Source organism: Seriola dumerili, unplaced genomic scaffold, assembly GCF_002260705.1.
Source record: "Seriola dumerili isolate Sdu_G_001 unplaced genomic scaffold, Sdu_1.0 BDQW01000200.1, whole genome shotgun sequence".
Lineage (NCBI taxonomy): Eukaryota > Metazoa > Chordata > Actinopteri > Carangiformes > Carangidae > Seriola > Seriola dumerili.
This window is the reverse complement of record NW_019174455.1, coordinates 2,802,987-2,820,680: the sequence shown is the minus strand read 5'-3', so window position 1 is coordinate 2,820,680 and position 17,694 is coordinate 2,802,987. Positions and strand designations below refer to the sequence as shown.

At 43.4% G+C, this 17,694-nt stretch overlaps 1 protein-coding gene across 1 annotated transcript in view; it reads right to left on the bottom strand.

Annotated features, from left to right (window-relative positions):
* Positions 1 to 1,466: 1,466 nt before the first annotated feature.
* The window catches only part of LOC111228096 (zinc finger protein GLI2-like), a 91,374-nt gene continuing 75,146 nt past the window's right edge, over positions 1,467 to 17,694 (bottom strand). The window contains exons 7-14 of the mRNA XM_022753906.1: positions 16,253 to 16,451; positions 13,932 to 14,042; positions 12,613 to 12,753; positions 9,767 to 9,916; positions 7,475 to 7,639; positions 6,801 to 7,082; positions 5,318 to 5,684; positions 1,467 to 4,714 (exon numbers count right to left, since the gene is read on the bottom strand). Coding sequence (XP_022609627.1) covers positions 2,403 to 4,714; positions 5,318 to 5,684; positions 6,801 to 7,082; positions 7,475 to 7,639; positions 9,767 to 9,916; positions 12,613 to 12,753; positions 13,932 to 14,042; positions 16,253 to 16,451 — 3,727 coding nt within the window. The 3' untranslated portion in view covers positions 1,467 to 2,402. The remainder of the gene's footprint in view (positions 4,715 to 5,317; positions 5,685 to 6,800; positions 7,083 to 7,474; positions 7,640 to 9,766; positions 9,917 to 12,612; positions 12,754 to 13,931; positions 14,043 to 16,252; positions 16,452 to 17,694) is intronic.

Below are 17,694 nucleotides of genomic sequence, written 5' to 3'. Positions count from 1 at the left end.
TACATTTTTGCACTGTGTACCAATTTTTCATATCAAAGTTATTCCTTTCATACAAATGTGGTTCTAAGAATCATCTTTACTGTATGTATATAAAGTGTGCACCCTTAATACACATGGTCACTGGAGTTACAGTGAATATATTGGTGCTTGCCCTTAGTACCGTATTCTACAACTGTGATAACATGCCAAGCATGATTTCACTGGTAGGATACTGGTCTTACTTTCATGTTGCCTCTGGGGACCACAGACCATGTGATTTCAAAGAAGACACAACTAAGGGATTTAAACAGAAAAAAAGGAGATAGTTTATTTGAAATGTACAAAAGCTATATACACACTCATACAAACCCACACACATTGAGCATAGTAAAAGTGAACGGGAGCATACACACAAACATTTGAAAGGCTACTTAGAAATTCAGCAAACATAATAAAACTGAGGAATTCGGAGGGCTAGTTCACCAATCCTGTCAGAAGCAGGATTTCATTATCAAAGTCGGAGTTCCTTCTTGGGCTCTCTGCAGTTCATCCAGAACCCAGGGGAGGTATAGGGTGCAGTGAGGGGAGGCGGTATGAATGCGTTAATTAGGGTTGGATCTCTGCTGACAACACACAGAGGTACTTGTATATTCTTTTAGAGAATGCTCTTCATCAGACACAGGGGTTCATGTGCCCTGATAGACTAACACAGAGGCATATCCTTGTCCTTTCCAATTATTTACCCTTGTGAGATGGAACCATGGAGAGTTAGTGCCTCTGATCCAGAGGGCAAAGAAGGAAATGTGTTCAGTGTTCATCAGTGCCATCCCCAAGAGCTCAGACCATGATCAAAAAGCACTTAATATCTGTGGACTATGATTTTGTACAACCATGTGTTTAAACTAGGGCTGTCAAATGCTTTATTTTAATTACAAACAAATACAAATGTCTGGTTGAATGAAATTACTGCATACTGACTTAATTCAAATTTTAAAAAATACATGTTTTCTCTATGTCTAATGTGAGCATAATTTGTTCAGAATAAAATAAATCTTTATTCCACAATCCAACTGTAATTGAAACTCTTTGCTTAGTAATTAAGTGTATATATATTGTAAACTGTAATGACAATTAATAGTTTTTTCATAATAGGCATGTATATTAAAGGTCCCGTATAGTATAAAGGTAGATGTCCATGTGTTGTTTGATTATAAAGCAGGTCTAAGTTCTATATTAATACTGTGAAAGTATCAAAGCGCTCAGTCCACAGAGAAATGCACACAGCCTGTATTCAGAAACTGAGCCTTAAAACCAGCCATCAGGACTTCTGTAACTTTGTGATGTCACAACAAAGCAGTCATTGTCCTCAGCTCAGAGCCTCCTCTTTTCTGATTGGCTGACCAACCTGTTGTTACTAGAGCTCCAGAGAGAAGCCTGAGAGAGGAGATGTAAAACTACACTGAGATGGTTTTTCAAAACCACAAATATATCTTCTTATGGATCAACACTTTAAACCAAACACAATATGGGACCTTTACTGATTTAAGCACCAGCAGGTTTGGTGGACACAGTTGTTCTGTGTATGAAATTACATATGTAACTATAGCTGTCCTTCTAAATCATGTGATAGTTTTAAACCTGGTCACAATTGAAAAGTTAATCTTTATTAATTTTAATTTCTTTTTTATAGTGTAAGTTCAAGGCTAGCACTACAAGTCTCTTTGAGCTGTGCACACAGAGGCTACAGCAAACTATTGCTTAGCCTTGTGAGAATATGTTTTACAATTCTCAAGAAAAAAAACAAACAAATGTTATTGATGTCATTAAAAAAATCATTCATTATCCTTTGTGAATTAATAGTAGGTGTTGATATGATACTGTACCTTTGACAGCCCTAGTTCAAACATCAAACGTCTATAGCATAACTTAAAGCAAGTACCATACATTATAATCTATACACATAAAGGTCTTCATGAGAAAATATTATCTGATATCTACATGTCGTGTCCATTTCCTGGTAACTGTCATGTCACGCTCAGTCCTCAGCAAGGCACTATGTGAACTGCTTTCAGTGCACCACTTTGTAAAGGGCATTGACACCAGCAAATACTGAATGGCAGTTGTTTGTAGATGCATTCATATACCCTGGGCTATCATATATTTGTAGCTAAAAATTATGGCTTTTTAACAAATGATGATAGAAAATGGTCCTTAACCCTAGCTATACTTACTATTCAATTTTAATGTAACATATTATAATCTGAAGCAAATATTACAAGATGAGCATATTACTATGGCCAATAAAGACAAAAATGTATGAAATAACCAGTTTTGCATTGTTCAATCAGTGCTTTCTCATGTAGTCCATTATATTCCTGATGTACAAATGGTAAGAATGGGTTGGTGATGAGGTTTGATTGCTCTCAGCTTATCATATTGAGAAACTTACTTTCTTCTGCCAAAGCTGTGAGCATGGAGTTCATGTCACCAATGGCCATGTTGCCAATCCCTGCCGGTACAGACGCAAGGGTAACGGAGTTGCGAGGGGTGGTCAGACGTGAGGAACTCTGGGAGAGACTCTGCAGAAGGCCAGGACTTAGGGTGCCCGACATTAGGCTGGAGTGGTCTCCATCATCAAGCATGGTGTCAAAGTCAATCTGGGCATGTTCTGTGCCACCAGATCCACCAGTGGAAGAATCCACTGTACTGCTGGAGACTTGGTTGACTCCTGGGGAGGCCATGTTGGCTGCTGCAGTGTTGCTGCTGGCAGGAGCCTGGCTGACACAGGGGGACATGGGGGTATCAAAGCTGACAGAAGTTGGCTCAAACACATGAATCTGACCTGTGTAGAACATGGCAGAGTTCGCATTTTCAGAGTTGCTGTTGTGGGCCACTGACCCACTGGGCCTCTTTGGGCTCGCCTCTGAGGTGTCATTACCATGACTGTGGCTCAGATCAGTGGGCTTGGGTATTCTGCTTGGCTGCATCATGCCAGACCCTGTGAGTTGTCTGGTTATAGACTTGGGCTCTGTGGGGGGCCGGGGTTGTAACATTCCTCTGCCTCCGGTATGGATGTTGTGCTGCTGCTGCTGCTGCTGCTGCTGCTGCTGCTGCTGCTGGGAGAGAACGCTGTAATTCTGCTGCTGATCCACTTGATTCACATGAGAGTACTCATCAGCCTGTGTCCTTGCTCTGTAACTTTGCAGTTCAGGATCTGCCATACTGTTGCGGGTAGATCTCACACTAGTGCTCCCAGCCATAGAGTTAGGGATTGCCTCTTGGCCATACCCTTGCTGAGGACTCATGTGCTCACTAAAGTTCGCATTGTTGCATTGCCTCTGTTGCTGATTCTGCTGGTGGGTAATGTTCATCAGCCTCTGGCTGTTGTGGTTTGCGTACCCCTGCATAGTCATATTCTGACTCATAGGCACAACCTGCTGGTTGCTGCCCAGGCCTTGACCTTGTGCCTGGAAGGATCCTAAATTGTGCCTATGCTGAACGACAGCAAGGTTCCCCCTGAGAGGATGCTGCTGCTGTCTGGAGAGCTTGGTTGTGGTGTCCACAGTCCCTGAGCTCACCTCATTCCACTGCACCGGCATGTTATTCTTGTTCATGTTGTCTGATGGTGCTGAGAATGTCAGATCCTGGCCAGACTGAGTCATGGTGGCGTCCACCATGGCCATCCTCCTCTGCGCGTAAAATGATGCTGCTGGGGCCATGCCTGTCTGGTAGCCCTGAGTCTGATTGTTAGGATGATAGTCCACTTGCCCCGAGGTGTGACCTGATGGGCCAGAATTCTGGGACCTGAGGTACTGCACCACATCATCTGGGAGCACCATATCATCCTCCCCACTTTGCTCCCCCCCAGTCATCATCCCATCTACTGCCATGTTCTCCATGGCTACGTTCTCAGAGATGCTAGGTGGTCTGGGGGCAAATGGGTAGCGTTGCAGGCTGCCATCAGAGCGAGTGTAGCCCTGCATAGCCAGAGCCTGGTGGTGTTCTGAAGCAGATGGACCATTCAGGGGGTTCATGCTGTTCATGCTGTTATAGCGCTGCACCCTTGGAAAGGAGAGATGGTCAGTGGGACGACGCACTGGGTCACTGGCACGGCGTGGAAGGTTGGTGGGTACCTCATGGGGCATCATACTCTGAGTGCCATACCCAGTGTCACTGCAGCGCCGGGGTGCAGTTCCACAAGGTGGCTGATGGAATGGATGCGATGAGCCCTCCTGGGAGTCACTGTACAAGGCCATGCGGGTCCTCAGGCTCATTCGATCCATATTGGGGAGAGGTGTGGGTGGAGCTCCACCAATGGCAGCAGCGTACTTTGCCTTGAGCCGATAATGCTGAGCTGGTGTCAGACTGAGGAGGCTTGGGAGACCTCCTCCACCTCCACCACTGACACCACCACCTCCACAGTGGCTGGCCTCACTCGAACGGCGAGACAGGTCAGTCGAGATCGGGTCGTAGGAGTCTGCCGAGCTGATGTTGTTGTGGCGGTTAGCGCCAAACTGAGACGCCTCGCTGGAGCGACGACTGGAATAGCAGGGTGAAATACCGGAAGAGCGGCGACTCAAGGTGTAGGCTGAGCTGATGGTGCTGGTGGTGCTGTCGCGCCGCTCATTCAGCTGGTTCAGCAGCGTTATTTCACATGAAGACAGGTCACCCATGCGTTGACTGGGGTGCAGACCACTTAGGTTACTCATCATGTTGGAGCTCTCCAGCAGGGAACCTGGCGGATACAAGGAACATTATTACTTAGTGACAACAGCTAACAATACATATTTATACATATTTACATATTAATTTACTATAGGGTGAAGATTACTGTGTATGGCTTTGTCTATTGCAAGGGTTCTTAAACTTTTTCACATCAAGGACTAAACTGACACAAATAAGACCATAGACCGCCCTCTGATGAGATTTTTTCTTTTATATGTTGTATTACAGAATGTGTTTGAAACTCATGGCCAAAATAGTCATACATTGTCATTGTCATTTGTCATTGTGTTACTTATAGATGGAATTATAGTGAAAATAAATGATTCCCCTTTTGCTGGGAACCCCCAGGAACCCCCTCAAGGAGCCCTGGAGGTCCCAGGCCCCACTTTGAGCACCACTGGTCTATTGGACTCTAATAAGCTAACGGCATAATGCCATTTAGCCATCTTGCACCAGCAATTCACAGTTATAGGTCCATATTTTACACTTTTCTGATGTTTTATTTAGAAGTGTTGATCCATAAGAAGATATATTTGTATATATATACATATGGACATCTACCTCTATACTATATGGGACCCGTAAGCACGTTTCCTTAACCTCCCACACTTACCGACTGCAGGTATGGGCGGAAGCTTCATGCTGCTGCGTTGGCCCTGTAGTGGCTGTGGTGCGGAGTTGACCCAGGGGCAGGAGTCCCTCACTGTCTTCAGCCTTTCCTTTTTGATGTTTTCCAGCTTGATGGTGACCCCTCCACCGTGACCTGCAGCTTTCCTCAACTGAAGCCCCACCCCACCATGCTGTCCCCCAGCGGGAACAGTGGAGTCAACCATGGGGCACTCATCCTGTGCGGTGAGGTCCCCGAAGCTGCCCCCGCTGTGCATGGCCATCTCTACCCCACTGTCGTTGTTGTTGGCGCTGCCGAGAGGTGACGGCTCGCTGCTACATGACGAGTGGCCGCCAGGACTGGACTGATACGTCTGGAGGAGGACAGTGGGAAGGTATCCAATGTAAGTGCAATGAATCAAACAATTGAAGCTTGATTATAATTGATTGTAAATAAATATTCTGCCAAACCTTCGTAACACTGACAACAATTTGCTATCTCCATATATGACGTGAAGAAACACAAAAAAAACAAAAAAAACAATAGTGGAACTTAAAAATACAAATGAATAAAATAAAAATAAAATAAAATAATAATGGCTACAGCCGCATGCCAAGTTCAGAGAAGCCCATTATGTATTCTTCAATATTAAATAATCACCACAGTTAAAAATTCTGATTGTAATGGTGTTTTGTAATAACTAATGTAGGACTATAGTTCCATAATCTCATCAGTTATAGATGCGTTTGATTTATTCACAACATGAAAAACAAGTGGATAATAGATGAGTTCTGTGAGCAACAATCCAATGGCAACAAATTCAAACTGGCCCAAAATGAACTAAAGTCTTGATCACAGCTTGACGCTGGCACTATTTGTTCAGCGCAGACGCTAAAACAGTCCCAGCCTCTGAATATTAATGTGACAATGACTTTTATCATTGGCCGACAGCAGAGGCTACTGCCAGTGATCTTGTGGACAGAAAAAAAAATCCAGTTTAAAGGCAGCGTGCGTGTCTCCGCACATGCATATATGTGTGTGTCCTACATACAAAGGAGCTCATACAAATGTGTGAAAATGGATTATCATGCAAAAACCATTTTATATCATGAAACATGAGAACACAATCGCTCAGCTCCCATGCTGACGAGACAGAGAGACAGTTTGAGTGCTCACCTCAGTGAAGTCTGTCCATGAGGAAGGTTATAAGAGAAAGAGACAAGCAAGTTCAAGCAACAACCAGAGAGGTGAGTTAGAAAGGATGCAGGCGGCACTGGCAGTAAACTTTTAACCTCAGAGGAATGTTAGTAAAGTGGGAAAATAAGTCTTTTTCTTTGCCTCTCTCTGTTGGTTCCTAAACATACAAAATCATGCAGTTAACAGGTGACACTGATCATTTCAACTACAGAAAGTGGTATCAAACCCCACTGATTAGATTATTAGTTTATTAATGATCTATACTCCTTTAATTAATGTGATCAGGACGCACCATAGAGCTCTCTGTCTTGATAGACTTGATTTGTAGGCAGTCCTCCACTCCTCTGGAGGTGCTGTTTGCCTCCATCTTGCCATCCATGCCTCTTGCACCGTGCTTGGAATTGGCCTCGTTCTCGCCGTTGCCTTTGGGTGGCTGCTGTCGTGGAGGAGCGTCGCTGCGTTGTTTCTTGGTGACGTGGGCCTCTGGTCCGTGGACTGTCTTGACATGCTTCCTGAGAGAGCTGGGGTCCGTGTAGCGCTTGGTGCACCCAGGGATCTTACACACATATGGTTTCTGCCAAGAGGGATTTAACACAGTTCTTATTGCAGAAAGAAGGAAGGAATCACGACTCAGTCGCAGATGTAGATGGAAAAGACATAACATATGAAGATCTGATTTTTCAAATAGTATCTTGTCCGATGTGAGGCGTACATAAGGTGTAAATTAAATATACCAATGTCAGCTTTTTAAAAAATTCATACAGTTGTCATGAAGTAGGAAATTAGCTCTAGAGACCAAAACTGTTTTTGTACCAGGCTGTAAACATGTTAATTTCTGCTTTAAAGTTGGACATATTAACATGGGAGTCTTTGGCTCAAGCAGTCATTAGAGGAACTGCATTTTTCAGTACTTAACTGCTGGCTTCATTTTTCAGCCCCAGAGGTTGCTGCTTGGTGTGAACATACCTCGTTTGAGTGTGTGCGGTTCTGGTGCTTGGCCCGGTCTGAGGCGTTGGAGAAGGCCTTGTTGCAGCCTTCGTGTTCACACACATACGGCTTCTCTCCGGTGTGGGACCTGAGGTGGGTCTTGAGGTTCTCCAGACGAGAGTAAGCTTTGGAGCAGCCCTCAAACTGCAGAGAGACAGACACACAGTCGGACGGACAGATACACAGTGAGGCTGAGTGCTGTAATTTTGTCTGCAGCTGGTTAGAGAAAAGAGCTGGGCAACAACAACAAAAAAGCTCTGTGTGTTTCAGTTTTCAAATGTAATCTACTCTTGGATTCCTGCCCACCTACTGTGGTGTGCCACACAAAAGCAAAGCCCTGCTACACTTTGGTAAAAAGGCCCATTATGTTAAATATCTAAACTAAGTGTGAGGTGTGGCAGAGCTCTTTGTCTGGTGCGCTTTACTGAGACAAAGAAAGGCCTGTGTTTTCCCTTTGTATTCACTTGTACTGTACAAACTATAATTAGGTATTCCTTCTGAGCAGTTATTGTGAATGTAATTGGCTTTGAAATGAAAAGAAAACCAAATTAGACTCGCTCGGAAATGGGAAACAAAAGTCAGAAGATTCCCGCTCAAAAGATGAGACTAAAGGGGTGTTAGAGTGTTATGAGAAGATGCACGTGGGATTTGTGCAGAGAATGTTCATCGTGGTCTTAATAAGGACCCTCGGCCCCCTGCTTGTCTGCAGATTTTAATTACACGCCCACACTGTCAATCAGCTTTCTTAACTCTCTCCTTTACGAGTCATCTGTTTTAATGCATTCACAAGAGCCTGTGAGCGCGCTTTGAAGCCGAGCAAACAGGCCCTCAATTTGATCTTCACACACCAAAATGAAGGCTTCAGTGAAACCTCCATTATTTATTGACAAGGAAATATCACTGGTTCCAAGCACAAAGAAAATCAAATGAACTTTTTTTTTCCTGAGGCAAAGGGAAGGGCTGTAGGGTAGAGACTTGTGGCTGCTAATGTGGCTAAATAACATCCAAGTCCCATTTCTAGTTAACCAGTTAACTAATCAGTTAAAGGGCCAGTAACCCTCATGATGTAACTGTGATATGATCAGAGTATGTCAGCTCTGAGACTGTGTTACAAACAGGAGGTAGGGAGGGTCAAACAAAAGTCACTGCTGGTTGCATCATGGTGAATGTAGGATCCATTGTTTTTGACTGAAGACCCTTTTCCACTGGTCAAAAAACGTGGTAACATTGGGCTTTTGTTGGCAACATGAAAGGGGACAATTGGCATTCTCACCCGGGTCAAATGACTCTGTAGTACACTTTTTACACCAAAAGCCGATTGACTCCAAATTTGCCAGAGATGAGACAAACAACTGCAGGGAGCAATCACACACACACAGATGAAGACGCAGATACAGGGGAGAAGGAACGAGCTGCTAGCTGCTGTGCAGACGTGTCAAATGGATCTGTTGCATTTCATCCCTGGGTTGGAGCTCCTGTTAAAGTGTCAGAGCCTGCATGTGAGACACTTTGATCAGTGATTATGTGTTTTTAAAACTTATTTGGGGCTGCAGCAGCTAACTCTTTTATCCCCGAGCACAGTGTAGCTGTGGTGTTTCTGGCTTAACAGCACCGTGTTGGGCAGGTGACAGGTGTGTTTACAGTGTTTGTGTTCACCAAGGTGTTGTTACATTAATGCCGTTTGGAGCTGGAGCTGATAAATATCTACGTCTACTGCAGACTCATTTGACCTGGGTGTGAATGCCAGTTGACAAAAGTCCGATTTTAGCGGGTCTTAGAGGGTTTTTTGACCAGTGGGAAAAGGGGTACAGTTTTCCAGCTCCAATCAGCAGTGATGCAAACACGACATCCTGGGTGAACATGCTAATATTCGCCCTTCAGACACTGTGAACCTGTCCAGCAATGTGCTGCTACACTGCGCCCGGCTATGAAAGAGTGATCTGCAGCCCTGAAATAAGTTTTAAAAACACACAATCACATATCAAAGTGTCTCACACGAAGGCTCTGACACTGAAAAGAGACCCTACCCGGGGGTGAGACATGACAGATCCATTTTATCACTCTGCATGGCGGCTAGCAGCTCACTCATTTCTCCCATGTGTCTGTGTGGGTGCTCTGTAAGTGCATGAGATGACGCTCCCTGCAGTTGTGCTTGTCTTGGGTTAACCCACGTTTACAAAACCCGCCTATACTCGCTAATTTCAGGATATACGGATCGAGATACAAACAGCTCACTAACAGTGTGTCATAGCGGTGTGAGGTTGTTCTTACTGTGCATTTATGTGGCTTCTCCCCTGTGTGTCGCCTCATGTGGACCACCAGCATGTACTGAGCCTTGAAGGGCTTCTGCTCCCGCGAACACTCGTCCCAGCGACAAACAAACTCCTTCTTCTCACCATGGATGTGGTCGTTGTTGATGTGCTGAGGAGACAGCAAATCCAAGTCAATTCAAGCCAGTTATAATGATATAACATAACACGTGTTTGTGTGTGTGATACTAAAAATGAGTCAGCGAATTCTTGTCTTTTTCCCACCAGAAGATTCTCTCTCTTTCATGAGTCTGTGCACATGTGCATGTACACACACACACACACACACACACACACACACACACACACACACACACACACACACACGTTGTGAGTGACAGTGTCATCCATCATGGCTGACAGTTATTATGCATCTGTCAGCAGGAGACAATTGCTTTGAAAGCTGTCTGTTTTTTCAGGCTGTGTGTTTGTGTGTGTTTGTGTTTGTGTGTGTGTGTGTGTGTTAGTTTCTCAAGGAAGAGGAACTTCCTCAGATCCCAGTAAAAGTGACCAGGAAGAGGATTTTTGTGACAATCTTGTATTTATCTCCTGTTCTCCTCATTTGTAACAGATCAGGAAGTGAGCAGGGGACACACAGTTTCCTGTTGAAGCTTAAACTTCCACTTAAATTTTGAATCAGCTGGCCAAGTAATTACAGAGAAATAATCCTATATGTGAAATCTCAGGGTTCTCTTTGAAACGATCTGTTAACACGGTTCTACATTTTAGTCCAGAGGTCAGCAAGTAAGTCAGGCCTTGAGCCAATTTTTTTCTAATCCATTAGTGGCCAGAATGTAATCAAAGGCTAATTTAAGATATTGATTGATAAAACTAGAATTAACTTTGTTACTGTTCACATGTGGCGCTGTGGCTACAGTCTTATATTATATGTTTGACTGATTTATTTTTTTCATATTAACCATTGTATGTTCACTATTTCAGACATCTGTCAAGCACAGACGTCTGAACAGAACCTTTGGAACCTCCTGTTAGCAATAGCTTGAAAAAGAGCAAACAGCAAAACTATCATTATTAACTAAGGTTTGTAGGCAAAATGTTTGCGTCTGTCATGGACATGGATAAAAGTATAATAAGCATTCTTAGGACTGTTCGCCCGATACTGTAAGAAAAATAATTGAAAAACATATTATCAAAAACAGTTACCGATCACTGTTTCAGTCTAATTCCAACATGTATTCCACCTTCCATCATGTTTCTTGTCTTGTTAAAATGATTCATTTGTGTAGACATGCAAGACAATGACACATTGCCCACAGTCATCTTAATTGTGCCCTCAGATGCAACAGCCTTTATCAAACTCAAACCACTTACACTTACAAACACGCACATACTGTAAGCACGCACACACACACACACACACACACACACACACACACACACACACACACACACACACACACACACACACACAATGTTTCTGAACAGACACACACTTTGAAAAACTCTCATCTCGTGCACCACATGCAAATATCCACACACCCAGAGGAACCACTTCATTTCCTCAGGACATCCAGGCCCACAATGCTCCACTTATGTGGCCACTGCTTCACCAGTGAAAAAGCTCAGTGGTCGACGATTCTGCTGAGATCTATTTTGGGTGGAGGAGGTGGAGGAGGAGGAGGAGTGGAAACAAGTGTGTGGCCCAAGCGCATGCCTCTATTTTCAGGTTACACACTACTGTGAATCCATAATTTGGGGGCTCTACAAAACAGGATTACTTTGGTTAAGCAGAAGTCAGAAAAACCCACAGGTGTTTCTTTTTTTGCTGATATTGTGAGAACTCTGTGTAGAACCGTGGATGTGCTTAGGGAGATGCAGTCAGGAGTTTCTGAATAGTTGATGAGAAGCACATTTAAAAATGTCTTGGCCTCATATTGTCCATCCACATCCGAGGTCTAACCACTGATCCACCGGTCGACTCACTCATCCTGGCAGGCGTTCACAGAGTTTGTGGCGAGGGAGCTGAAGCTGGGGCGAAAGTTTTTAAAGGTAACTCTGGTCCTGACTTGTCGCAGCCCATAGCGACCTGTTCACCACCTCCCATCAGTCTCTGCGTCTGTGGACCTTACACATGCCCCTCCTGCCACTGCTCTGACACTCAGTCAGAGCAAGAAGAGAAGTTGGCCTGGAAAAGGGAGGAGCATGAGGTTCCATAACTCCAGAGCTGGTGGCATGACGATGGATTTATGGCCAGCCCTCTGGGCTTCAGGGGGTTGGGGAGGGGTGTTGCTGGGAGTGAGAGGTTAGGGGTTAGGGGTCACGGGGCTGAGGGATTGGTGGGGCACAGCTGCAGGGCTTGGGCTTGAATTTGGCGAGAGCCGGCAGGCTCATTAATGTTGCGCGTGTCAACCCAACAGGAAAGGATCAGTTACTGGAGCTCTCTCTGACTGGACTCAATCAGCAAGGATTTAATGAGCAGCAGAGCAGCAGTCTGAACTTTTCACTTTTTACAAAACAAACAGCTCTGATGGAACAGCTTCATTAAAGCAAACTAATAATACTGACAACATGGATGGCATCCAGAGTAAGAAGATGAAACATTTTCAGTGGGATGTGCCTGTAACTAATAATTAATTTCATTATTGCATGAAAAATGATTTCTAATCTATTTTCTCTGTTTTGTCAATAAAATTTCAGAAAAAAGTGAAAAATGTCTGTTAATGTTAATTTCCCACTTCCTGATTAAGATTTAGTTTACCATCATGTCTTCTGTCAGACAGGCTGTGACAGTGTCTGTCATTCAGTGAGTCTCATTATAAAGACAATGACACCAAGCCTGATACTCACATGGACGAGCTGGTCCTGGGTGTCATACTCCTTGGTGCAGCCCTCCCAGTGGCAGTTTGTCTCATATATGGCCTCGGGCTCCTGCTTACACTCGTCTTTGTCCAGATCCTCACTCAAGTCCAAGATCCCTCCACCATGGTCCTGGAGAAGGGGGAGGGGGGGGGTTACAGATGTGTGTATCCAATAGTGCATATAAATGACTAGAATAAAAACATGCAAACAGTTAGTCTGTGGTCAATATAATTAGAGAAGCATTCTGGACTATTTTGCATCTGTCTTATCTTATCTGGGTCTTAATCCTAAGGAGCTGCTACTTGATCTCAGTGTGTGACAGAACCTCTTGTCGTTAATTAAAGCTGCATTTTTATTCATTATCTATAATCAATTAGAGCCAAAGTAGCAACTGCAGTTAAAGAGAGGACTGTTTCCCCACTGTAAGAAGTTAAGACTACGATGGAGAGAGTTAAGCTGCATGAAAAAAATCTATGCACTGGGATTTTTTGAAGGTCAATGCAGATCCGAGAAGTTTCCATTTTTCTGCATTTTTCTACTTACTTTATATCTACTTCTTTTTAAAGACCCCTCTGATGAAAATCTAATGTTTAACATTACTAACATTCATATGGTGTTTGTACATAATACAAGCCAGTGATGAGTGAAATAATCATCAACACCGTGACTGAGTGTTTCCACCTTGAACTGCAGTGAACCAATGACAGTCTCATATACACAGATTCAGACAGCCAGGGTTTCATACGTCACAAACCTAAGGAACCAATCCTGTCAACTTGTGGGGATGGGGGGGCGGGGCTAAATAAACCTGAAGCCTTGTCAGTACAGAGAGAGAGGTAGCATTAGCACAACCACTAAGAGAGTGTCAGTCACTGCCAGTTACTAAAACTAACAAACAACATAAACAAATAAAATATACTAACTGCGCTGACTGTTCTGACCCGTCTGCTAGTCTCTGGTTCTGGTCTAAACAGACTCCTCATCTGAGTCTGGGTCTGACTGAGGCTCAAACATGTGGCTGAGTCTCTCTGATGTTTCCTCCTCTCACCATCTTGATACTCTCTGCTCTTTCACCTGTCCACCTGGAGGGAGCAGGTGGTGGGTGGGGGGCTAAAGGCCTGATCCACATTTCTCAATGAGGAAGTAAGAGGAGATGAGCTTCAGACCCAGTTTTCCTTTTGTTTCACATTTTATATGTGAAAATCATGTTAAACAAAATATAAATCATAACAGAAGATTTTTACATAATTAAAACATGTCTGGAGAGGAGCTTTAAACATCTGTCCACTATCTTTTGGTTGTCCTACCTGAGAGGTTGGCGAGATGGGCAGTGGACCTTCTGCTTCTGTCTTGACCTTTGACCTCTTGGTGGTCAGTGGGTTGACTGTGCTGCTCACTGCTGGGTCTCCACCGGCATTCTGAAAGACAGTTAAGGCCAGAGACAGGGGTGAAGACACAGAGCACATACGGCAGAATATATAATATTCAGTGAATCACTCCATTAATCCTGACACCAGCCTACCCCATTCATCTGTCCATGCATCCATTAGTCCTCCCACTTGTCCACCTATTAATTTAATCACTCATTCATTTCAGACACTACTGCTCTCCACACACTCATTGCACAGAGCGGCCGCGGGGAATCAGATAACTAAATCACAAAGATACCACGCAACTGTTTTTGGCTCAGCGAATCGGCTGCACAGAGATGTGAGGAGTCGGGGTTGCGCCAGGCACCACGGGCCCATAAGTCAGACTAGGACCTGCCGCCGAGACTAAACAGTTTAGACTGCTTTATGATAGCCAAAAGCCACAAGAAAATATGAAAGAAGAGGAGTTATTACCCTCGGTACAGAGCGGGGAGGAGGCAGAGTCGGGGGCTGGGGAGGGAAGGGGCTTTGATCTGCCAACAGATTCTGAACAAGAGCGAAAGACAAAGACTCAGACGGCTTGTTGAAGCTCTAATGGAGATGAAAAGAAAAGAAAGATATAAATGAGAGAGTGTGTGTGTGTGTGTGTGTGTGTATATTGAGGTACGTTGGAGGGAGTCCAACATCGAGGGGGGGGGGGGGTCTCCTAATCCCACCCAGACGCTACAGTGCATTTGAGCATGACGATGATTCATTCAGTGGCTGGAAACCAAAAGGGAAATATGGTTCTGATCACTGTGGAAATGAAGCTGAATGTATGTTTGTGTATGTGTATGAATGGTGGGATTGTGTGTCTTTGTTTGTTATGTGTGTGAGCGTATAGGTGCAAACACACACTCCTGGATTCTTGGATACTGTCAGCAGACACTGTGCTGAAACAGAGGTGAAGGCAGCTGATTGCAGCGTGAGCTGGAGTGATTCACTGAGTGGGAAGTTTACATGACGAGTGGCTGTGGTGTAAACAGAGGGCTGATAAAGAGAGACAGAGGAGACAGTAGGAAGTAAGACAGATGGAACAGAGAGGGAGTCTCCTGCATATTTCTGACCTGAGACAGTTTAAAAAAATACATACTTCATTCATGACAATGTGTAAATGTAAGCTGCACAGGCCTTCATCCTCAACTCTGAATAAAACAATTAGTCGATCAGTTGATCAAGGTAAAATTTTGATACTCAAAAGATTCATGAGTCATGTATGGAGCAGAACACGACTGATATGTAGTCCCAGCTCCTCATGTGTGAGCATTTTTCAGGTCAAGGAAGTGTTTTTAGGACAATTTAGGACGAAAGATGTCAGCTTCAGGCTCTGTGAGCTTGTGTTGGCATTCAACATGCGACAACATGCTTAAGCAATTAACTGAAGAAAACTAATCAGTGAAGTAAATCATTAGTTTCAGCTCTACTCTGAATGGTTGCTTATAGTACAGTTGATATAATGGTAACTTGTATCTGAGCTGACAGCATGTGCAGAGAGTGAAATACATCATTTTCAGCTCTAGGAAGGAACATTGAATTCGGTGCTTGTTCCATTGAGATGTTTCATTGTTTTCAATGCCATAGTTACACAGGACCCTCAAGATTACTACATTGCTGCCCCCATCTCATCATTTTTCCAGTGATTTAAACAGGATGTCATGTCTCTGTGCCATAGCCAGAGAACTGGTCACAGAAAATTACAACAATAATGGAAAGTAGCATGAATGATACTCATGCAGCTTTACAGGTTGTTTTAAGTGGCCTTACAAAAATAACAACTTGTACATCTGCATATTTAATTTACTGTATATCTATCTAATTATCTAATCCATAATTAAGCTAAAGTACTGATTGACTGGTTGGGACAAAACCTCTCTCCTTAACAGTAATATGAAAATGACAGTCTGAAGAAGGAAGACAAATAAAATGGCAGTTCAGTCTGATTATAAGGATATGAAATACATAAATTTTTCTCTACATACTGTCATGTCAACACATCACATGGCAGTTACCTGCCTCAGGATCAAGTTTTTGGATGTTTTTATATTCTGTCTTATTCTGTTGATCCATGATCTGTTTGGTAGCAGGAGTTATTTGAGAAAGCCAACAAGTACACATCCATATAGATGGTATCTGAGGTTCATGATCTGAAGATAGAAAAAAAAGGGTATATGCACTTGAATGTGTGACACCTTTGTGTGTAGAAATGTCTCACTTCCTACCTGGTTTGCCTCAGAGTTGGAGCTGTTGTGGGAGGTGGTCATGGGTGACGCGGTGAGGGGGTGCTGGCGAGCAGAAAAGGAGGATGGCGACGGTTGAATAAGAGGCGGTGTGTGGCCAAAGGCGTTGAGACCCCTTTGCTGGGACAACAGCTGCTGGTACGCCACTGGGTTGATGGGATGAGGGAAACTGAACGAGGGGCTGGGCGAGAGGGAAAAAGAAACGTTATCTTGTGGGAATTATGAATGGAGTTTTGCCTACTGGATGGTGTTCAAATAAAACCACAGTACAAACAGTTATATTTCCATTAACTCCAATTAAGTTGCTGCAGATATCATGTTTCTGCTGTATCAGCCCTGGTTGCTAAGTAAGATACTAGTATGCTCCAAATCTGACTTATTAAGATGTTGATTTAATATCATCAATGTGCCATTTATTCTTGCTATACAGTTGACTGAACACCAGCCTGCTTAGCTGTTAGCATTACATAAATAGGGGATATGAGACACTGACACACTGGAAAAACTTTGATTTTGCTAGTTGAACACACACTGATTTTTGAACTTCAACAAATAAGAATTGTGCAAGTTGGTGCAAATGTTGACCATCCCCCATAGACTTGGGCTGTATATTATAATTTACTATAATATTGTATATTGCAATATGTGGCTGGACTGTATCAAGATATTAAAAGTTTTGGCTTGAATAAATTAAAATAAAAGCAGAAGTAAGATTAAAAAAGCATTACTTGAAAGGTCCCATATTTTCCTCTTCTCCCGTATTTTATTTGAAGCGTTGGTTTTAAGAACCAAAAACCATCTCAATGTAGTTTTACAGGCTTCTCTCTGGAGCTCTAGTAATAACAGGTCAGTGAGCCAATCAGAAGAGAGGCTCAGAGCCTCCTCTCCTCTCTGACTGTTTTCTGAGTCATCCAATAAAAATATATCAGATTTCAGGTAAACATTCAAAGAAACCAAATCCTGCAAAGTTAGATGGTGGGTCCATGTGGATGGGGTTTGGGGCATGGCTGGTGATTGCTTTGTTGTGACATCACAAAGTTCCAGAAGTCCTAACGGCTGGCTCAGTTTCTGAATACAGGCTGTGTGCATTTCTCTGTGGACTGAGGCTTTGATACTTTCACAGTATTAATATAGAACCAAGACCTGATCTATAATCAAACTACACATGGACATCTACTTTTACCTCACAATATGGGACCTTTAAAAAGATTGTCTATGTCAATGGTAATTCTACCTTTTTAGATGTCAGTATGGGACATTACTGTATATTTATACCTTACTTTACTGGGTAATATTCAAAATTGAAACCTGAAGTTTGATCCAAAATATAATCTAAACTGGCACTTGTGTGTGTACCTGTCTGTAAATGTGTATATACTTGTGTGTTAGCACTTGGTAGATATGTATGCATGGGTTCCGTCTAC